Here is a 22,626-nt window from a genome sequence, read left to right as displayed (position 1 = left end):
GCTACAGCTGTAGGCTCCGGACTGGGTTAAAACACCCTGTAAAAAGTATCACTTGTAACGGTTTTTCCAAGATGTTTTACTTCATAATATGATCGTGAAATCGAAGTCTGATTGGTGCGGGGATTCGAACCCACGACCTTTGACTTGGTAGTCCAACAGTTATACCACTCAGCTATCACAGTTATGCAAAAGTGCATAAAGTATAAGTAGCGCTGTTGAAATGTTTACCGGGATTTGAACCCATTCTCATACTTGTGCAAAACTAAAAAGTGTATTGTGTAAAATGTCTCTTTGTCTCTACAATACAGACATCGATACTCGTAATGTAAAACTTAGCGGCAACTTTTAGTTGAGAGTTTTTTATTATTATTCTTAGTGCAACAAAAACAGCACACAAACAAATTTCGAAAAAAGTTTCTACCTGCAAGTTTTTCTTTTTCAGATTAGGGGCAAATTGAGACTTGAATGGGGTAATCAAGATACAGAAGACTCTTTGACGCCATAACTAGGTAAGAATCTGTGTGTAGTTCTTTTGCGTTTAAACTATGCTCTGTTTCAGCGTATGCTTACAACAGCGAACAGCGAGTGCATGAACAAATATGGTCTCAAGTAATACTCAGAGCCTTTTAAATGTATTGTGTACTTTACAATGTAGGTTAGGTAGAGGAAAAGGGGTATACATGGTGTATGTAAATGAAACATTAATATTTTCAAACCAGTTTCTTTATTTCGTGTTCTTCATTTTAATACAACATACAAGTAAATTTATCATCAGATATTATTTTATCAATTCTTAAGATCTACCTTAACTAAGACTTGAATAACAAGTAGGTATGTATGAGTATTCATATCGATATATCGATACATCGAAATGGTATCGATATGTACCGAAAATCGTACAGGATTTGAATGTTCAACCCACACATAGTTAATCCACAGATAAATAAACAAATTAACAAACTTCTTTTTCTTTTCAAAAAAACCATCATGGAATGTTTAGTAATTATCAAAAAGTATCAATTCCAATAAAAGCCTGTATAAAAATGCTTGGCTGATAAAAAAGAAAACACAAAAACGCACAAATTCACACAATAACTTAAACATGGAAGATGAATGTCTTAACTTTTTATGGTGCGCCATTTTTGTGACGTCATTTGACGTTTATTGTTACGGCAGTATAGTTTCCAAGATGGCGTATACGATATGAGCGACTTTTATTAAATATTCAAAAGTTATGGCTGCTTCGTTGATTAAGCTTAAGCCTCACGTAGGCCATTTTAATAAAAATGAATGTGTACATTTATAATTTTTGAGATAAGCAACTTTTTACCATCGCCGACTTAGAACAAGAAAAATACAACCTTCTGTGCCAGATGACGTAACAAAATGGCGCGTAAAAAAAAACAAAACCCGAAACTCCTTTTATCTCAAAGACAAATGACCGTAACATTAATTCCAACTGCAAAATATGTACTATATAATATAATTTTTATTATTTTCAAATAAAACAATAGTTACACAGTCAGTATTATTTCGACAACGATTAGCTAACAGGGAATCTAATTTTCCATATATTATTATAAATATTAAAAGGATCGATTAAGACAGTCACAGCGAAGGAAAGTTACAAGCTACGGGGTAACAGGGGCTGTAATAATGAACATGAAAAATCAAGTTTAGCTGGCGAGGGGACATTGATGAACTCGCTAACATTAAAAAATCTCATTATTCTTCTTGAAATTACATTTACTAGACGAATTGGAAGATTTATTCATGTAGTCTTTTTGAATACAAGTTTGGTAAACTCTTCGGATTTCATGTTCAGAATTATTCCTAAAGATACACGGCAAAGTGTCAAGCTTCGTGACTAGAGAAAGAAACAGTTAAGTAATGGATCTCCCGAGGGGACTAAAATTAAAGAACACTATTATTAAGAGGGGAAAGTTACAAAAAGTTCCTTACAACTTAACACGCATTCAGCGAGGAAACTTAGGGTCTAACCTAATCGAAAGTTAGATGACTAGCGTCGGCTACACACCGCAATAAATTACAAATAAATATTAATAAATTACACATTTTTCAACAAACAAAATCAAATGATTCCCAAATGATGAGATTTCGTTTTGACTGAACCGATCAGAGGTGATATGTCCAAAAGTATGGATGGAAAACATTACATTTAGTTTACCCGAAGTAGCCTTCCTTTGAGCCAAATTTAACATTATGTATTGAATACATTGTATAATAGTTATAGTTTAATCGAATACTAGTACTCTTAAACATTCCGATAATTCATAAGAAAATGTATAGTTTGCTTATACAAATTATTAATTCAGACTCCGCACTGTAAATACCGCTTATTTCATATTCTGAAAAAAATCGACAATTCAGGAAAAATTTATGGACTTACGATGCAAAATTTGTATAGTAGTGACATTTTTTTCGCAGCTGACTATTCTTGGAGAAATTTAGGTTTCATAAGCGCCTACATGGGCTACAATTCTCTCAACCTTCCCATGGAGTATTGGCCAAATGCAAATTGGGGTTCGTTGTTGATGTCGGCACCGAAACATTCTATGCACATGTTTGTTTGAATATTGTTTTTAAAATTTCACACGACGCGTTTCTAACAATTGGAACTGGATTGTGTCAATTAACAAATGTAAATAACTAAAGTCTGCCTTCAAGTATGGGGCTACGGTAAATTGTGGGGAGGCCTATTTGGCATTTTCCCAGTAAATCGTGTCTCTCGTCACTAATATTGATATCACTATAAAAACACGTGGAAAATAGGATGGCCTAGAAGGCAAGGAACGAATATTTAAGTCTATTTACATTTTTACAGGTCACCGCATGACATGGAAGCAATATCATAGATTAGACGATATCCATGGCTTTTTGGACTACTTGGCGAAAACATACCCGTCGATCATCAGTGTCAACTCAATAGGAAAATCTTACGAAGGTCGAGACCTCAAGGTAAATATTTAGAGAACCCAAAACTACTCGATCCATAGCTATTTCTAACGGTAAGCTTTTCTTATCAAAATAATATTGAAACCATGAATCGCTTGTTTCGCAGTCTGGTTTTGTTAGCATGACGAAACATCAAATCACATCAATTCACGATTTAAACATAATTACGGCACTATATTACTATATAATCGAACATAAACATGCATATCGATAGAGAAATGAATCAGCGATTCGCATCGATTTTGTTCAGCAGTCAGATTACTCTAAGATAACAGGAATTAATAAACTATAACGTATTCATTGATTCACGATATAATATTACTAAATTAAATTCCAAATAATAGATTAAATTTTAATTTTGATGATTTAATGATTTAATTTTGTTACCTAAAACCCTCTACAGAGCAAACCTTTAGCAGGTAAAGTTTTAGGATCATCAAAACACATAAATAAAACATGTCTGCTATTTGTCCTCAGATGCTGCGCATTTCAGACGGCAAAGCGGGTAATAAAGCTGTCTTTATTGACGGAGGAATACATGCTCGGGAATGGATCAGTCCGGCTGTTGTCACATACTTCATTAATCAATTCGCTGAAAACTTCGACGTCGAGTCTGATGATATCAAGAACATTGATTGGTAAGAGGTCTATGATGTGGCTCAAGTAAAAAAGGCCGATTAGTGCGAACCTTTGTTTATCTGCAAGCTCACAATTCTTTTTAGAGCAAATAAAGTATCGAGTGGTTTATTCTATTGACGCAAAATAAACAACATTTAAAGACAGCAAAAGTCAACGACCGGCGGATCTTTTTTAAAAGCTGTGGCGTTTCTAGCCCTCTATTCGACTTATATTCGACATGAAATTGTTTTAAGCGAACCCTTTTTTAACAGGTATTTCTTACCAGTAGTAAACCCCGATGGATACGAGTACACGCATAGGTCAGATCGTCTTTGGAGGAAGAATAGGAAGTATGGATTGGGTATAAGTACTTGCACCGGTGCTGATCTCAACAGGAACTTTGGGTAACTAGCTATATTCTCATACAAAAAATGTAACTGTGCAAAGTCACCTTGATACTGCATTTCGTCATTAGTCATTTCGTAGGTCATGAGCGATATGTGTGTATGTGTTCAATTAGTAATAATTTACACAAATGTTCAGAATAAACTCGTTCTGATGGTGCTATTACTTGTCAGGTAGTTTAGTAAAGGTATTTGGAAGTCATGTTTGGTAACAAAATATATCTCCTTAATTAAGTGATTTAATTATGTTTCCAGTTCGAAAAATAACGGTTATTAGGAAATGTGAAAAAGTCAGAACGCTTAAGAAAATGGATCATGAATAATCATTTACGTATTACGTACTTATCATAACAATATTGATTTGGCATTAATTGGGGCTAATATTTTATTTAAGATATCGCTGGGGAGGCAAAGGTTCATCAGGCTATCCCTGCAGCGACATATACCGCGGAAGTGGACCCTTCTCTGAACCAGAAACTAAGGCGATCTCCGTAAGTAGTAATTTGGTGATTTTAAGCAATTTGGCAAAAGTCTTGACAAAAATAAAGTGAATTAAAGTTCAAGACGGAAAAATTGGTTCGACTCCTCAACTAAGAACACGTTTTCTTTTCCAATAGAAAATCAATAATGTGAGCTTGACAGTATTGATTGCACGCAATTATTATCCCCAAGGACTTCGCAAAAAAATTTGCAAAAATAAACGTCTTTGTCTCTTCATCTTTGCCTTTCAAGTATATTCAAGATGATTTACGCATAATTTATCAAAACCAAAGCTTTTGTCGATAAACAAATCGAGATAAGAAGAACGTGTTTAACGTAAGGGAATTAGTTTATTGCCTTCATTAAAATTTTCGTTTTTCTTCTTATTAGGAGTTCTTTAAGAATACTGCAGCGAAGTTCTCTGCTTACCTAACATACCACAGTTATGGACAGTATCTGCTGTACCCATGGGGTTATGATAATGCACTACCAGCAGACCACAAAGACTTGGATAGCGTTGGGAACCAGATGGCTGAGGTGAGAATAACTTGAAATTTTATTGCTAAATTAAAATTGAATCATAGAAACATAATGAACATTCTACAAGCTCCATAATCTGAATAGGAACTATGGAGCAAAATTATGCTCACACTGTAATTTGCCCATAATGACTCAGATTTTAATTCCATGCTCAACATTAAACTGTGTTTTCTTCCATCTCACTTCAGGCTATACGAAAGACTGGAGGTTCTCAATACAAGGTTGGATCATCAAGTGGGCTGCTCTACCCTGCAGCTGGAGGATCAGATGATTGGGCCAAGTCCCTAGGTATTAAGTACACTTACACTATTGAACTGAGTGACACTGGCCGTTACGGTTTCGTATTGCCAGCTTCCTACATAGAACCAGTTGCAAGAGAAAACTTAGCTGCCTTGAGGGTCCTTGCAAGTCAAGTGTAATAACATGACATAACATAATAATTATTTATTGTAAGTTTTGACACTCAGCGATGTACAAAATAAATAGTATATTTATTATTTAATAATGTATAAGAAGTGAAGACTGAGAGCCAGATATGTAATCTTTGGCAGATGCATGATTTTAAGAATAAAAATCTTTATAAATAATTTTTTTTTATTCCCTTATGAAAACTGAGTACTGTTTATGTACTAAAATAAATAAGAATTGTCTATTTTGTAAAGAGTGCCTTCAACCAATCAATAGTATTTAATATATCAAATGGTATATTTATATAGTAACTTTTATGGGAATGTTTAATTATATTGCCACAGTCTACTGATCAGCTCCTCCTCCGGTTTGGTCCAAAACTAGTCAGGCAATCCTGATAAATACGCGTTAAGTAATCCGTTACATCGTTAAATACATAAATGACTACTTAAATCTACATTACCTTGGTACTATTATTATTATATTCTTTGTGTTCAGGAATCTCCATTTCAGTCTCATTAGGCTTGGTCACTTTAATTTGAGGAATAGCCTCAGGATCTGGACTAAACACCGGAGTTTTAGGCCTACTAGGCACATTCGGCGATACAGGGGTAGCCTTCAGTAAGTTCTTAGTTTCTTGCGCTAAATCTTCTGCCCTCTTCAAAATTAATTCTACGTCATCAACATCATCACTTATGACTTTCTCGGTCTTGTTAGGAGAAGTTAACTTTTTTATTTCATTAAAAATGTATCTTATTTCCTCATCACTGCCTTTGTAAGCCTCACAGGTCTTTTCGAATTGAAGAAATTCTTTCGTCGACATACTATTGTCGTTTGAACCTACATCTTGATGAATTGCTAGTACATTCTGCGCCATGGCTGTCTAGATAACAACCAAGATCGGAGTTAAATAGCGTAAAACTTAAAGAAAAGAATAATAACAAACAGCAGTAACAGATTCTTCGATTTTTTCCAATCAAACACAACCACCGGTTGCTTAGCAACTATTTCAAAAGTGCAGTGCGCTGAGCCCTGAAGTAGTGAGAAATAATTATCGGGAAAAACCGGTTCTTATTTCATAGGCGCTCGATGAATTACTTCAAGGTCTTGTACGATAACTGTGAAAAAAAGTATAATTTTATTATAGTAAAATAAAACCTGGTGCTCTTCTATGATTATAATCGAAGAAAGAATAAAGTTATACATAAATGTAGACAGACACCTCTTAAAAATGTGTGAAACTGGCAACACCCTCTTCAAACATCAATGAATGAAGTATACAAAACGTCAAACGGGGAATAACAATCGTTTTTCTAAGCAATTTTTAATTAAACCATAATTTTACGTTTATTAGAGAGTGAAAAGGTTGTGTAATTAACATCGAAGATGTCGGTGCCTCCACAGGCGTTTGTGAATAAAAATAAGAAACATTTTCTGGGGATTCCAGCGCCCTTAGGTTATGTTGCTGGTGTTGGTCGAGGGTGAGAGAATGTTTATTTACCAGAACATGTCGACATTGCTGTAAAAAACTGTAGCTTATACGTTTTTTAATCTCTAATTTCCCTTATAGTGCCACTGGGTTCACCACACGATCTGATATCGGTCCAGCGAGAGACGCCAATGATGTATCGTAAGTATTACTCAAACATGTATTAAAATTGTAGTGGTAATCTTTTTTTACCAACTGCAATTAGTCTATTTTCTCCTCTTTTTATTTAAACTTAACAGCCATAAAGTAAAAAACAGTAAGTTCTTAAAAAGCGTTTTTGTAAACAGCCCTTAAGTTTTCTTGCGTTTAGGCACCTTGCTACAACTTCACTATGTTCAAACATTAATTTCCATATTTTAGGGATGATCGGCATGCTCCACCGGCAGCTAAGCGTAAAAAGACCGAGGAAGAAGATGATGATGAAGATTTGAATGACTCCAACTATGATGAGTTCTCTGGCTACAGTGGCTCTTTGTTTTCGAAGGTAAAATGTAACGCATTGCCACATAATATGCAATTTCTAACTTTTAGAACCCAATTTAATAACAAAAAAGTAAAAAGTAGTCTTAACATTTCAAATGCCTGAGTAACTGAATTAATCGTAACAACTGAGTGATTGTAGTAAATCTGCCAATTTATTATATATTAGGATCCATATGACAAAGATGATGCTGAAGCAGATGCAATTTATGAATCCATTGATAAAAGAATGGATGAGAAAAGAAAAGAGTACAGAGAAAAACGTCTCAAAGAGGATTTGGAAAGATACCGTCAAGAGAGGTAAAGTTCTTACTTTGGTTATAGATAATAGATTAAATTCTTATAATAAAACATCTCAAAGATCTAATGCTAGGCATAAAAAGTATTTTCCCAGTAAGTAAAATTGCTTTTTCTCATGTTTTATTTATGTAAGCAAGTAAATCATACTATAATTTCATAATTATGGTATTGGTACTTTAATTGTATTGGTGTTCTATCGTAAAAATTAATATTATTTATTATTGAATAAAAAAATGTTGTTAGCTAGTGGTCACTCCAGCCATCACAACTCCCAAACTCCTGGAACATTTACAAGTTTCTAAATAACATATGAAGACATTTGATTAGAGATTAAAAGATAGGAACCAACCTAACCTTTGTCCAAATTAATTATACAATTTTTTTTTCTAACTTGTATTATGTCTACAGGCCAAAAATCCAACAACAGTTCTCAGACTTAAAACGTGAATTGAAATCAGTGTCTGAAGATGAATGGTCAGCGATACCAGAGGTTGGTGACGCACGCAATAGGAAGCAACGTAATCCTCGTGCGGAGAAGTTCACACCCGTTGCCAGATAGTATGCTGTCTCGGAACCTTGGAGGAGAGTCATCGTCGTCAATTGACCCTGGACTTGGTCTAGCATCTATGATGCCTGGTGTAATGACACCAGGAATGTTGACACATCTGGTAAGCTTCTTATTTAATATTGATATCTGCAATAATTTCACGACAATGCATTATGTAGTCATATCATATAGAAGTAGTTGTTCCTTGTGCATGTGACATTAATATTAATGGCAACCCACAACACCATTTATATTATTTATAAATGTGTTATTATTTATGATACCATCAAATGTGTGCCTTTTCATTTACGTATTTCTATTTTATACAATAGGTGATTTGGATTTAAGAAAGATAGGTCAAGCAAGAAACACTCTTATGACAGTAAAAACTGTCGCAAGTATCAGATTCCGTAACAGGACAAACCGTCGTGGATCCTAAAGGCTACCTGACCGATCTTCAGTCCATGATACCAACTTACGGTGGCGATATAAATGATATCAAGAAAGCCAGGCTGCTGTTGAAATCTGTTAGAGAGACAAATCCAATCATCCTCCTGCCTGGATTGCCAGTGCTAGGTTGGAAGAAGTTACTGGTAAGTGTATTATATATCTGTTCATAAAAACTTTCGTTTATACAAGCATTGCCAGATTGTATGACAGATTATTGCAGGAGGGTATTTTCCTGTTGTTGTCACAAAAAAAAATGCAATAACACCTATTTGGATGTATAAATAATATAAATATACTTTTCAAAATAATTTAGTAAGTTCTGTTATGGATTCTATTGGTTTTAGTAATTTTTAGGCAGCTAAGTTTTTCGACCTCTTTTTTGTGATATCTGGACTTGCTGTTTTACTACTTTGATAATTTTATTTTCTTATTTATAACATACATCTCTTAGGCAAAAGTACAATCAGCCCGTAACTTAATCATGAAGGGTTGTGAGGTAAAACCCGAGTAGTGAAGAGCTGTGGCTGGAGGCCGCGAGGCTGCAGCCGCGAGACACCGCTCGAGCTGTCATCGCTCACGCCGCGAGGAACCTGCCGCACAGTGTCAGGATATGGGTGAAGGCTGCAGACTTGGAACAGGAAACCAAGGTAAAGTTATTTTAAGAAGAATGCCATTCACTGTATATAATTAATTGACTATGAAACTATTATCTTGTGCAAAGAAAATAGAGAAAGAACGAATTTGTTAACTGTTGATAGTGCGACAATTTGACGATAGATAGCAGTCTACTAATTGAGTACTATCTCTTAATTGATTCAATAATTAAAATTATTAACTAAATCTTCGTCACTGAACAGATTCACTTCTAAGTAAGTTTGCCAGTTATTCTTCTCGTAATTTCTTAACTTAGCTAATCTGTAATGTTTATTTAACAGGCAAAACGCCGAGTTTACCGCAAAGCATTAGAGCACATACCCAACTCAGTCCGTTTATGGAAAGCGGCGGTAGAATTAGAAAACCCAGAAGACGCCCGCATTTTGCTCTCAAGAGCCGTCGAGTGCTGCCCTACCAGCGTCGAGTTGTGGCTCGCTTTAGCCAGGCTTGAGACATATGAGAATGCTAGAAAAGTGTTGAATAAAGCCCGTGAGAATATACCCACGGATAGGCAAATTTGGGTGACGGCTGCTAAGCTTGAAGAAGCACATGGTGAGTAGATTAATTTTGCCATAAGTACAGTTAGCTGTTAAATTAAATTGACTCGAGTATTGTTCTTAATGACGTTTCAGTAGTCCTGATCTTATGACTATAACATAACCTAGCATTTTGGAATTGGTGTTTAGTATAATAATCGGCATTTGTTCTAACTAGTCGGGCACTCCCGATAAATACGCCTGAGTAAACCGTTGCATTATTTAATCTAATATATAAAGTTCCCGGTGTCACGAGTTAGTTACCGTACTCCTCCGAAACGGCTAAACCGATTTTTAACCAAATTTTGTATGCGTATTCAGTAGGCCTGAAATCGACTAACGTCTATTTTTCATACCCCTAAGTGATAAGGGTTGCTTACACTAATTTTTTTTTATTTTATTTTTTAAACGAATTTGATTGTTTTTTTTTAATGTGACATTAAAGAATAATTACAACTAGAAATAAGGCAAAGGCATTATAGGCAAAAGAACGTTTGCTGGGTCAGCTAGTAATGTTCTAAATGTTATAGTAATTGTTACTTACTGCATTAATAAAATAATTGTGTCTACTTATTTTTTCAACAGGTAACACACATATGGGTGGAGAAGATTATAGACCGTGCGATCACATCACTGAGTGCAAACGGCGTTGAAATAAACCGCGAGCATTGGTTCAAAGAGGCGATGGAAGCTGAGAAGTCGGGAGCTGTGCACACTTGTCAAGTAATATACAACACTTAAAATACATATTCCATCATTTAAAGTTACATAAAACTCGAGCTTAAGTAACTATATTGAGATGTTCTAATCGCTTAAACTACATATGTGCTTAAATAAACTGATGTTTTGAAGAGCTCTATGTTAGCTAAAATAGCTCTGTAACATTTTATTTTATTATCCCGTCGATTTTACGTACATTCACATGCGTAGTAAATATTTTTTTTTTGTTGTAAGGCCATTATTCGTGCAGTCATTGGACACGGTATTGAACCTGAAGATCAGAAACACACATGGATGGAAGATGCTGAAGCTGTAAGTATTAGAAATTAGAATTAAAAAGTTACAATGTAATGCCATTTTTTTAATTGGGCTCTGTTTTATATCCGATTTTGATTATGCTTGTCAAGGTCTTAATTATATCGTGTAATTATAAAAAGTATTTAATCACACGTGAGATATTTTCGTAGACAAATTTTAGTAATGATTACATTTTCTCTCATTTTGATCATATTTTAATCAGCGTGAAAATACCACCTGCCGTAATATATTCATAATAAGTTCATTATTTAGGAATGGTTACTTACATATATGTCTCAAGATCCCTAATAAGAGAAATTTAGGTTCACGCTCGTTCGTTCGAGGTAACGAGTTAATCGCGCGATCCGCCGCTAGTACGACGTTAACACACACAAACCTCCACGCCTTTGATATTGCCGCGAGCGACGCTAGCTTGCCCGCTACTTAGATCGATGTTTGATATTTCGTGCTCACGCCCGCCTCCGCGCTCGCGAGTCAACGTAAATGAGTAGTTTGGTTCCAGGTGTATCGGTGTACCTTTATTTTTACTTACGTACATATTTAAAGATAGATTTTCCAATTGGCTTATTCAATATTTTCTCGTACCCAGTGCGCAACGAAGGCGCGTACGAGTGCGCCCGCGCGGTGTACGGCTACGCGCTGTCGTGTTCCCGTCCAAGAAGTCCATCTGGCTGCGCGCCGCCTACCTGGAGAAGCAGCACGGCTCGCGCGCCAGCCTCGAGGCGCTGCTGCAGCGCGCCGTCGCGCACTGCCCCAAGTCGGAGGTGCTGTGGCTCATGGGCGCCAAGAGCAAGTGGCTGGCCGGTGAGTGGCATACACACATACATGTTTACATATACCTGGAGAGGCAGCAAGGAAACAAGATGCTGATAAGACTGCAGGTATAAACCAGTGATATGAGTCACATCAAACCCACTGTGCGCCGCGAGTCGCCAGTTCGATTCCCGCGTACGACAAGCTTTTTTGTTTTTGTGTTTACCTTTTGAATTAATCACTTAATTTAGTGGAACAGCTTAAGATACCAAAAGAAAAGTTCTACAATACTTATGGTACTTTCACAGGTGATGTACCAGCGGCTCGAGGTATCTTATCCCTGGCTTTCCAAGCTAACCCCAACTCTGAAGAAATCTGGTTGGCGGCCGTCAAGCTTGAGAGCGAGAACAAAGAGTATGACAGAGCGAGACGACTGCTGTCGAAAGCGAGGGCTTCTGCTCCCACGCCGAGGGTGAGTAAAATACATACTTTATGTTAGAAATTTTAGGATTTTATTCTATTATCTAGGTTAGTTGGATTGTTACTTTTGTGCACGAATGGTAGTTTTGTTCCCATTTTATGTAAACTGTTCAATAGAAAAACGTTACGTTAAAACATGAATAGTTATTTTTAACACGAAAAGATGATAAAAGCCCTTATAAAATACTGGCTAAATATCCTTAAAATTGTTGGAGAAATACTTACTTATAAAAGATTTATTTAAAACAGGTAATGATAAAATCGGCGAAACTCGAATGGGCGCTGAACAACTTGGATGCCGCTTTACAAATCTTGGAAGACGCCATCAAAGTGTTCGGGGATTACGCGAAGCTGCACATGATGAAAGGCGAGATAGAAGAACAGATGGGCAAGCACGAGGAAGCGAGACAGACATACTCGCAAGGGGTGAGCAATACTTTCATTCACTTGAAAGGTTTATTAAGAGGCTGTAATATCTTTTCTGCATTTTTTTGTTAAGGTCATGTTTAAGTTTTCATGTATTAAAAAGGGCGGGCTTCATTTGAATTGCCACGGCTCCCAAAAACTTTGATTATTCTTATTGTGCAGTTATTCTTAAATTAAATGTATATTTTAGCTCAAGAAATGTGCCACTAGTGTCCCGATGTGGATATTACTGTCTCGACTAGAAGAAAAACTCAAGAACGTCACGAAAGCGAGATCAGTGCTGGAGAAAGCCAGGCTAAGGAATCCGAAGACTGCAGAATTGTGGTAAGTGGAGACAAATATCTGTAGATTTTTAATGAAATAGATCTTCTAAGACCTTTCATCGATACTTTATTCATTTTTCCTCACATTTTGTTTATTTTTCATTACTTTAAATCTCGTATTAAAACAGTTTCGAGAAGATTGTATTTCACTTATTAAAATCGGAACTTTTTTTTATTGTTTTTTTTTTAAGTTTTTCCAACTTATCTATATTATAATAATTATATTATTAATAGAGATTGGTCTCGTTCAAAAACAGGTTGGAGAGCGTAAAGACTAGAGAGGCGGAATGGCAGCGCTGAGATTGCTAACGCTGTGATGGCGAAAGCGTTGCAGGAGTGTCCCAGCGCCGGCCGCTTGTGGGCAGAAGCTATATTCATGGAGTCACGGCCACAGAGGAAAACTAAGAGTGTAAGGAATGATTTTAAAACTTATGATATGTCTGTCATTTTTTATGTGGAATAGCAAATGTGGTCAATGACAAATGGACAACCTTCAAGGTATCCAGACTTGATCTACGAATATGTTAGGGTTTCTTTATAATTTTTGAACTTTAATAGTAAAGAGAGGTAAAGTTTGTCCTGGTACAAAAGTCGATATCTTTTATCAGGTGATTTTTCTCCCAATTTGTTATAACCATTTGTCCTGCAAAGTACTTTTTTACCAAAGAACGGTCATCTCATCATCAACCAATTACACTCTTAATTTTTGTTAATAGGTGGACGCGCTTAAGAAATGCGAGCACGACGCACACGTGCTGCTAGCCGTGTCTCAGCTGTTCTGGACCGAGAGGAAACTCAACAAGTGTCGCGAGTGGTTCAACCAGAACGGTAAGATATATCTCCTTATCATTTTAAAACAGGTTGTATGTGTACATCTTAACTATCCAGCCTTCCCTTGATTCCCTTGATGATACAGTGGTGGCTAAGACATTAACTTTGCCTGATTAAGTATATTTAGCTATGTATGAAAAATAAATAAACAAAGGCTGGACAAAATAGAGTTGTAACGTTTGAAAGTGCCTGGAAAACGGCCTACTTCAAACAAGCTTTTGATTTTGGACTAGTCCAATTGATGATCCCAAAAATATTAAACCATCACTGATAATTTCATTAATAGCGAGTAATGAGCTAAGAAAGATGAACAAAACAATCACCCAATCTAACAAAACGCTACCTCCAGGTAAAAATCGACCCCGACCTGGGCGACGCTTGGGCTTACTTCTACAAGTTCGAGTTACTCCACGGTAAACGAACACAGCAAGAAGACGTCAAGACTCGCTGCAAAGCGGCCGAACCACATCACGGGGAAGAGTGGTGTAAGGTCTCCAAAGATATCGCCAACTGGTGCTTCACCACCAAAACAGATATTACTGCTAGTTGCTAAGAACTTACCGGTACCTACGTGAAGAGTTGTAGTTGTTACTTTTAGTGTAAGGTACTGTAATTGTGGATTAGAAGTTTAGTGAAATTGCAACGTGATTCGTGACTACGGCTGGTGTAAAATCGCGACGAAACTTTAAGGTACATACATCATTTTATGAAGTGAAGTTTAGAAGTTGAGAAAAAAAAAATCATCAAATTTCGTTTTGTTACATTTTGTGGTAAAATTTGAACATTATGAACATTGCCGTAATAGTAATTGTTGAAGATAAAGGAACACAGAAAAACGTATATTGTAAGTGGAATATAAAAGTATTTTCTGTAACTATACAAACGTAACTTTTCATCGTAATATTATTTTAAATGTAAGACAAATGTGTGCTAGAAAACATTAAAAATATATAAAAAACAGATCAAACTCCATTACCCCTCAGATTGAATATAACATTGTTATAATTCCGATATAAAATAAATTTATTTAATTATGAAAGATTTTTATTTATTTACCTTATGTATGTTCAACAGTTTATTTACATTAAGCTGCTTTACTGCCTTACCTATTTTAGAACTTAAATTCTGATATGATTAACAAAAAAGGGTAGTGAAGTATTATTAAAGGAAAAGTTTATTGTAGTCTATCTTTAAAATATCCCACCCTCAAGTTTGAAAAAGGGCAAAATTAATTAAGCTATTTTATTGACTTTTCTCTTAGTTTCGCATAGAAGTGAATGCACAAAGAAATACTAGATATTTATGATATAAAAGTTAAATGTTTAAAAGTGTCAACAGCATTTCTGTCATCTTATTTACCTATTAGGTAGGCACATTACATTCTTTTCTCTGAATCTCGTTCAGCATCGATGTTTTTATAATAACAATTCACACGCCACAAGCGATAAACACATTTTATAAAAGTTCTAAAAATACGGCCCGAGTTGTGTGAGTTTGAATTATAAACGTGCGCTGGCGCATTGCCAGCCCGCGGTGCGCATGCGTGAGCTAAATAACTCTACGATTTTTCACCTCTTTCTCTTCCCAAAACTGAAAGTCGCAACACATACTGCGATGCTCAATTAGTGCGACTTTAGTGGAGTTATACGTACTTAGTGAAAGTGATTAAGTGTTAAGTGTAAGTTGGAAGTGTAGTTAGTGTAGTCATGTCGCCGAAGTTGCCGGTGCCCCCGCTGCAGGAGCTGTCGCTGTCGCTGGTGGCGCGCCAGCTCATCCACGCGCTCTCCCGCGTCACCTCCGACGAGGACTCCGCGCTGGAGTTCGCCATGGTCTCCTCCTACTACGAGAGCATGGGAGCCACCAGCGACATCTTCCAAGATCTCATTAACCTGATCCTCAGTTCAGAATACCTCGATCCATCTGTTAGATACTACACCATGAAACTATTGCTCAAAGAAAATGTCAAGAGTTTAGCGACAGGAATTTTCCCCTGTCCCTATTATAGAAAAGTCCTTGAGCTCATTACCGAGCAAGGCCATCACCTGACTGCTCTCAATTTAAAAGGTGTGTGGGTTAAGGACGAGCTCTTGCCAGTAATGTATCAGTTACTTAAAAATATACCGGGGTTGACTTGCTTGAATATCCCTTACATAGCCAATGATGAAGTGCTCAAATATATCGGTAAATATAATAAAGTATTGAAGTTGCTGGACATATCGGGAGAGACTGACATCACAGAAATTGGAATAGATGCAATGTTAACAGGGAACCCACAGTTAATCCAGAGTCTGACCGTCGTAAACATCGGAATGTACGGCGAGGAGAACATAGATCACACAGATGTCGCATTATTAATACGAAAGCTGCCAAACCTCACAAATCTTGGCAGTTATTCGTTTGTTGGTAAATCTATTTACCACTTATACAACACAGACTGCCCACCAGACTTCAAAACAAAACTGCAATACGTTCATGATGTGCAGACGAACTTGAGGACCATGAAGGCGATACTGGCCTTGTGTCCTATGATAGACACCATTTACCTCGAGGAGCCGGACCCTAACGTGCTGCAGCTGATCAAAGACTTGAGCTACATAACTAAGATTAAGCTAAACAAATTCCAATGCCATGAACTGCACCAGTTATTAGATAAAATTGGTCATAAAATAGTTACTTTGATGCTCTCTGGGTCTTCGGGTTCCTTCAACTTTACTAGAGTAGCAGAGACTTGCAGAAACTTGGAAAGTTTAGAGTTCTACCAGATCCAGACTGCGACCCATGAGGAAGAAATACCGTTTAACAAGTTGGAACATATTGAGATTATTCAGGGTAATTTGTCGACGTCATGTCTCAAATATTTGATGACTGGTAGTCCAAAGCTAAAGAAATTGATTATCGGCGATGAAATAAAGCTGGACGACAATGATATGTCGCGGTAAGTAATTATTTAGTAGGAAAAGCTTTCTAATACTTTTTTCATGTAGGTATAGGCAGTAACTAATTAACCTATGCAGTGACCGTGGCCACAGAAATTTGCAAGTTTCGAAAGTCCTTCTTAACAAGGGCTTAGTTAACTACTTACACAGATACAGTACTTACGTAAACTTGGTGTTAATAATTATGTAGGTACATATAAGCAGATCATGTTTCATTCCTATCTCATCTACGAGAGTGTACCAATCAATGATTTTAACAAAATCTCATTCAAAAGTATACGAAAAGCTAAATTATTCAAATATTTATCTTCTAATGAACGTATTGAATATACCTGCCAGACTCTCAGGCACTTCCCGAAATTACCGCGTCCTTGGCATACATCTGTGAGTAATTTAACTCGGTAAAGAAAACAATACACAAATGTTCGGGTAACACACCTACACGGTAGTGTAATCTTATAAAATTCGATGTACAATACTGATAATGATGATATTCATATGCTTACTACTATAGCAAAGTTACCTGGGTACCTGTTACCGGTGCAGGTGTAAGTTACTTGTGTAAAATTGGGTTAGTCGAATTTGTAATAGACGACATAGTTTTTCCTATGTTACACAAAACTGTTTTTTCTGTTTTAATTTACTCTTGTATGTGTTTGAGGTCTTCATTAATTTTATTCTTAAAATCAATAGACAGTCAAAATAGTCTCAAATTAGCGCTCACAGAAGCTTACTGCTATTAAATAGATATTAAAAAAAAACACTCCAAACCTTCTTTTTCTTTCAGGATGCTTCGTAGATACAAATTCGAGAATCTGGAAGGTATTTGGTTCCCCAATGCTCCAAGACTCACGAGGGACACAGTGGAATTGCTGATGGAATGCTGCCCCAAACTCCAGAGCCTCGGCCAGCTGAGTGGCTGGAGGTACACCCCTGACGACATGATGCTGATGAGGGCAATCATAGCCAGTACTAACACAGACCTTGTACTGTCACCTCTCGGCATCTTCCAGCAAGGGAATTAGGGTATAAATTATCGAGATAATCGTATATTATGATATGAACTGCGGAAAATTAGATAGGAATTAATTACTAGACACAATTGTTACGGAAAACCCTATATTTACTGTTTTTATTGAGCTATCTAACGTCTTGATTTTTTATCTGCCTTTTTATACAAGATAGCCATAATGGAAATGGAAAAAGAAATTTTATCCGCTTCGGTTAGACTGTTTTGGAAGTTGGGACTTTCTGAATACGTGTCTAGTCTATGGCAATTTATAGGTAAAGCTTTGTGCATTTGTTTTGTATATTTCTGATAAAATTGAAAGATTTTTTTACGAAGAATAGTTAAAAATAATAAGTTGGCCTTCTATTGTGTAAAATGTACAACTATGTACATTTAAAACAAAATATTAACGCTCTAGTCAATAAACTTATTAATTTTAATTGTATTTACCTAATGATATCAAATGGTGAAATAAATATTTTTATTAAATCTTATATTTTTTGAAGTCATGAATTACCTAGCTTATTAACCAAACTGCTGGGCTCAGTCTCCGCTGATCTGCACCTAATTGTGTTACTTATTTACTGTTACGTATAATTTTATATATAATTGTATATAATTTTTTGCTATGTGAGTACAGCTAGCTGTTGCTCGGCTAACAGCTGCAAAAGCCTTCTTTAATGTAGGGATAAAAGTGGCCAGAAGACTATGTGTTAGTCCAAGGTGACAGCTACCTTTATACGCCTTTTTTAAAGTCTAAAAAATCGGTCCAACCGTCGTGACCGGGTAACAGACACACCTACATCAGCATACACATACAGATACAGATACATATTTTTGCATTTATAGCTATCTATTATTTACATTCGATTAAATCAAAGGGAGGTGTTTAAATAAAACTAAAAGCTTCATAAAAATATTATATTACAAAACTGATGCATTACAAGTGTGTAAGCATCACAAGGACATTATTCCCTATAACTAAAGAAAGTCACAGCCAATTCACTCAACATTATTTAGGTACCATCCTTCAACTCTCAGTTTTTTCCCCTTTTATAATACTGTTTGAGGAAGGCGGGATGTTCTCTTGATTGCGAGGTTTCTTCTTGTTCACTTTATTCTTCCACATCTTACATTCGTCAGCGCATTTGGTCGTTATAATACTTCTGTAAACAAAACAAGACATTGTTTTTAATTTAAGATTTTTTTTTGTCTTGGTAACCTCGAATTGAATCCAAAAACTAGGGTCTAATCTATGTCCACCTCAATACCTCATTACAACATATTTTTATGGTCATTACTTAATCGAAACGAGTTAAATTACAAGTGTCTATGTTCGTCAGAAACTGTTGTTTGTATATATGATGTTTGAAAACACCACACGTTACAAGCGTGGTATATTTTAATTATACATTATGTATCTCTGTAGCAAGCCTGAGTACAGGCTTTCACTGTTAAACCTAAGCATGTTAGCGTATTAATACAAAAAATATTTCTTCTCATGTCTTGCTTCAAATAGAATTTCATTTATTTCTGTCTCCTGCATGTTCTTTGTCTATTTGCTCTTATTAGACAATACCGATGTCACGTATAATATAATTGGCAAACTGGAAGTCAGCCAAATGACAGAAAATATCCTGAAATACTTTACTACGATTTCCATGGGCCAAACGTACAATGGTTATAAGCTGCTAGTGCTTAAACGACGCAAGGTTTCACTCACGCAACCCCGCCACCCTGTCAGCTCATGATTAGTGACTTCGCTTGGAATCGAAACCAGTTGGGCAATCCTGACAAATACGCGTTAGGAAATCGTTGCATTTTTTAAGTATACATCTCATCACAGTTAACTTCTATTTAAAACGTAAACGACGTTCTTAAAAGTTTATGTGTTTCTACATGGCACTTAATTGTAAGCGACAGCATCATTAATTCTTGAATACGGCTGCTAGATTATTTTTCTAATAGAAATTGAGCATTAAAAGTTATTTTAATGGAGAGGGGGGGGGGGAGACGTAGAGGGCTCTGAGATTGGTCAAGTCTAAAAATACAAGAAACTAATATAAATTGGTAGGAAAATTTTGTACTGACCTGACTAGATTTTCCCTCACATTAAATCTGTCCATAATTTCCATTATAACATCGGATATTATCTTCGGGTCCAAGCACATCTTAGCCGGCTTGTCCTGGAAGGCTGGCGATCTCTTCCCGGTTAGTGAATGGGTTGCCAGTATCCTAAAAACAAAAACGTGACTTCATAAGATGACGTCAAATGTTTTTAATGATTTAGGGCAGATGCGCGCTGTCCAAGTGGGCGTTGAAGTCAACAATGTTTTTAAAGTGAATGTCTAGGATTTTTTTAATGCTTTTTATAATGATTAATCCATTGCTTTAATATAGACCAGTTACGTTACCTTCATCCTTCGCACTAAACATACAATTCTTTAGCATAATAAAGTTGTTGGCAGTAAGAAATACATTTTCTGTTGTAAATGTTTTTATTACCTTCTTGGAAATACAGCTAAGAGGAGTGTTCGCGTAGCAATCGTATAAGATTTCCAATTGACCTTTACGAACTGGTCTTTATGTATCAAGGTTTTTCCACTCCCAATCGGTACCTGAAATTGGAAAAAAAATCGAAAAGTTATATAACACCTTCGTTTGAATCTCAGTGATTTTCCTAATGGGCTAATGTCTGAAGTCCAAAACTTAAATGATAAATGGTTAATGTCTTAAAAATTAACAGTTCATTAGTTATATCTATAATAAATCCTACAGGGGGATGTGGACCATTACCATAGGAAGTCTAGTCATAATAAACTGAATATTTTTTTCGCGAGTAGAAATCATCATCTTTTTCTTACAAAAACTTTTTGAAATGTAGAAATTAACGGTCGCTGCCTGAATTTCTTTCACCGACGTATACCTTTTTATGGAAAAAAGAGCCAAAAAAACAAACCTAAATAGGTACCTAATCATAGTAACAACTCTTAGACAGTAAAAACACGATCATATTTAATTACAAATATAACATAGGTCAGTTCTCGACAGCCGGAAGACTACGCATAATAATTTCTGCCGTATAAAAAACTATGAATAACTTAGCTGGCAGTTGTCACACGATTGTTCGTTACCTTTTGTTGAAGTAACGGTATTTATGACCTTGGTAATAACTACACTTACAAAGACAGCGAAATACTTGTTTGTATGTAGCAGACTTTTAAGTGATAATTTATGATTGCCGGATTTGTTAGAACATAAAAAAAAACATGTAGGTAAGTTGATCGACTACGTACAACCCTATTTACCAATCGATTTTAGATTCATTATTCATATGGTACAAAAATTTAAATTCTCAGCAACTGTTGGATACAATTAATTTGGTCATATTAATTTTATGTCTACTTAAAAGATGTGAAAAAGTGTTTTAACTTACCCATTCATCATCCTTCGGACCTGTGTTTTTAGCTGTTGTCACCTTAACATTATTGTACTTATTAGTAATAAGAACATTATCATCTGAGCGATTGAAATCTTCATGTTCGCTCATTTCTTCTTTATCTTCTTCCATCGATTGATTAAATTGGCTTGTATTGTTTATTTTTTCTGTAACAGTTTCATTTGAAGTCTGATCCAGCATTGATACTGGTCGTTTCATATCCTCAAGCATTTTGAACAATGTTTTAAAGCTGTTCTTTATTTTGATAAGTTCACGTACATCGATGGATACATTTTGAGGATTTCCCTTCTGTAGATTCTTCCTCGTTGAGTCCGGAGAAGATTTGTTCATAGATTGCATAGCTATTGCTTTTGGAGTACCGTTGTGTTGTCTTTTACGGTTTATCAGGTTGGCATGCTTCATCATCTTTGGTATAACAGGGTTGGCTCTGTGACGGGGAACTATCACCTTTTTACTGGATCGTCTGTTGGTATACTGACGTCTGGAACGATCTAATTTGACTTTTTTGTCGGTCATCTGAAAGAAATTACCCACATTATATTATGTTGTGAAATACCCTCAAACTATGGCATAAATGTCAGTTTTGACTATTAAACATGTTGTTACTTACTTACCTACCTACATAAAGATAATTACAAACTTGCCCAAAATTATTATCTCCAAAATAACCCTCATAACGACCCTATTTATTATTTCATCGCAAGCCAAGCTGATAGTCCTATTAAAAATCATCCTTACTGCTTAGAAAATAAGACTCCAGTTACCTCAGTACCGGAATCTCCAGATTGGGCTCCATCGTCGCTGGGCGCCCAAGACGAAGCGCTTGAGGCGTAGTCTTCGGGCTCCTCATCAGGCTTCTCACTGGGGCCTGCTGCTTCTTCTCTCTTTATCATGGAGTCCAGGGCATCACGCTCACCTAGTTAGATTATCGACAGTTGGTAAGTACTGACGAAATTAAATCCGTAAAAGGGGTTGAATAGGACTTGTAGAGTAAATAAGTAAGTGAATGTTATACTAGAAATAAATGATGTCTTCTAAGTTCCCCTCTAGCCATTCCTTAATACTGGTTTAAAAGTAATATCATAAATGCGACTGTCTGGTTCCAGAGATACACTCTTATTTATAAAGTTTCACAAAATCTTAATAGAACAATTGGTAAGGAAATAGACTATAAATAAAAAGTATCGTATGAGATGCTTGTGTTTGTCCTTCGCACATACAGCTGTATTATTCCATTATACTCGGCTACGGTGGGATTGTACAACCCACGATTATGTGAATGGTTTAAAGCGTGCGGGGAATCGAACCTAATACCCTCAAAACTCGTAAGATTTCGCGCCATAAACGTTTTGATTTTGTGTAGTTAATGATCACGTGGTCTTTTTTTATTCTAGATAAGAGTTTAAACTACTTGAAAATAACGCAAAAGTAATTTATATATTGTGAAAATCAATTGTAATATAAGGTCACCCTCTTATTAGAGGACAC

At 36.0% G+C, this 22,626-nt stretch overlaps 3 protein-coding genes and 1 pseudogene across 4 annotated transcripts; 3 read left to right on the top strand and 1 right to left on the bottom strand.

Moving 5' to 3' along the window:
* The first annotated feature begins 2,486 nt into the window (after positions 1-2,486).
* LOC113499930 (carboxypeptidase B-like) lies at positions 2,487-5,605 on the top strand. Its single transcript, XM_026880535.1, has 6 exons — positions 2,487-2,979; positions 3,454-3,614; positions 3,867-3,998; positions 4,393-4,489; positions 4,869-5,015; positions 5,207-5,605. Exons 1-6 carry the CDS (start codon positions 2,854-2,856, stop codon positions 5,435-5,437), a joined length of 894 nt encoding a protein of 297 aa, XP_026736336.1. The 5' UTR covers positions 2,487-2,853; the 3' UTR covers positions 5,438-5,605.
* A 1,104-nt stretch (positions 5,606-6,709) lies between these two features.
* On the top strand, positions 6,710-14,286 carry LOC113500193 (annotated as a pseudogene).
* Positions 14,287-15,226: 940 nt separating this feature from the next.
* LOC113499928 lies at positions 15,227-18,128 on the top strand. The gene is made up of 2 exons (XM_026880532.1): positions 15,227-16,668; positions 17,457-18,128. The coding sequence occupies exons 1-2, from the start codon at positions 15,440-15,442 to the stop codon at positions 17,692-17,694; spliced, it is 1,467 nt and encodes a 488-aa protein (XP_026736333.1). The 5' UTR covers positions 15,227-15,439; the 3' UTR covers positions 17,695-18,128.
* Positions 18,129-18,585: 457 nt separating this feature from the next.
* Positions 18,586-22,571, bottom strand: LOC113499929 (early boundary activity protein 2-like). 2 transcript variants are annotated; one of them, XM_026880534.1, is made up of 6 exons: positions 22,359-22,378; positions 21,903-22,054; positions 21,115-21,654; positions 20,184-20,296; positions 19,770-19,913; positions 18,586-18,844 (listed from the first exon to the last, which is right to left on the bottom strand). In XM_026880534.1, exons 2-6 carry the CDS (start codon positions 22,029-22,031, stop codon positions 18,709-18,711), a joined length of 1,062 nt encoding a protein of 353 aa, XP_026736335.1. In that variant the 5' UTR covers positions 22,032-22,054; positions 22,359-22,378; the 3' UTR covers positions 18,586-18,708. The 2 variants fall into 2 exon arrangements, with proteins under 2 accessions (XP_026736335.1, XP_026736334.1); XM_026880533.1 differs by having other exon boundaries at positions 21,903-22,571.
* Positions 22,572-22,626: the final 55 nt, after the last annotated feature.

Source organism: Trichoplusia ni, chromosome 13, assembly GCF_003590095.1.
Source record: "Trichoplusia ni isolate ovarian cell line Hi5 chromosome 13, tn1, whole genome shotgun sequence".
Classification (NCBI taxonomy): domain Eukaryota; kingdom Metazoa; phylum Arthropoda; class Insecta; order Lepidoptera; family Noctuidae; genus Trichoplusia; species Trichoplusia ni.
This window is presented reverse-complemented; position numbering and strand designations above follow the sequence as displayed.

What these genes read in the sequence shown, in the direction of transcription:
- LOC113499930 (XM_026880535.1), top strand. Translation starts at nt 2,854, where the DNA reads ATGACATGGAAGCAATATCATAGATTAGACGATATCCATGGCTTTTTG. An exon ending in GATATCAAGAACATTGATTG is followed by an intron (nt 3,615 to 3,866) that starts GTAAGAGGTCTA and finishes CTTTTTTAACAG; the next exon opens with GTATTTCTTACCAGTAGTAA. An exon ending in GATCTCAACAGGAACTTTGG is followed by an intron (nt 3,999 to 4,392) that starts GTAACTAGCTAT and finishes ATTTTATTTAAG; the next exon opens with ATATCGCTGGGGAGGCAAAG.
- LOC113499928 (XM_026880532.1), top strand. Translation starts at nt 15,440, where the DNA reads ATGTCGCCGAAGTTGCCGGTGCCCCCGCTGCAGGAGCTGTCGCTGTCG. An exon ending in GACGACAATGATATGTCGCG is followed by an intron (nt 16,669 to 17,456) that starts GTAAGTAATTAT and finishes TTTTTCTTTCAG; the next exon opens with GATGCTTCGTAGATACAAAT.
- LOC113499929 (XM_026880533.1), bottom strand. Translation starts at nt 22,031, where the DNA reads ATGATAAAGAGAGAAGAAGCAGCAGGCCCCAGTGAGAAGCCTGATGAG. An exon ending in TTAGCTGTATTTCCAAGAAG is followed by an intron (nt 19,914 to 20,183) that starts GTAATAAAAACA and finishes TTTTGTTTTTAG; the next exon opens with GATACTGGCAACCCATTCAC. An exon ending in GTGAGGGAAAATCTAGTCAG is followed by an intron (nt 18,845 to 19,769) that starts GTCAGTACAAAA and finishes TTTTGTTTACAG; the next exon opens with AAGTATTATAACGACCAAAT.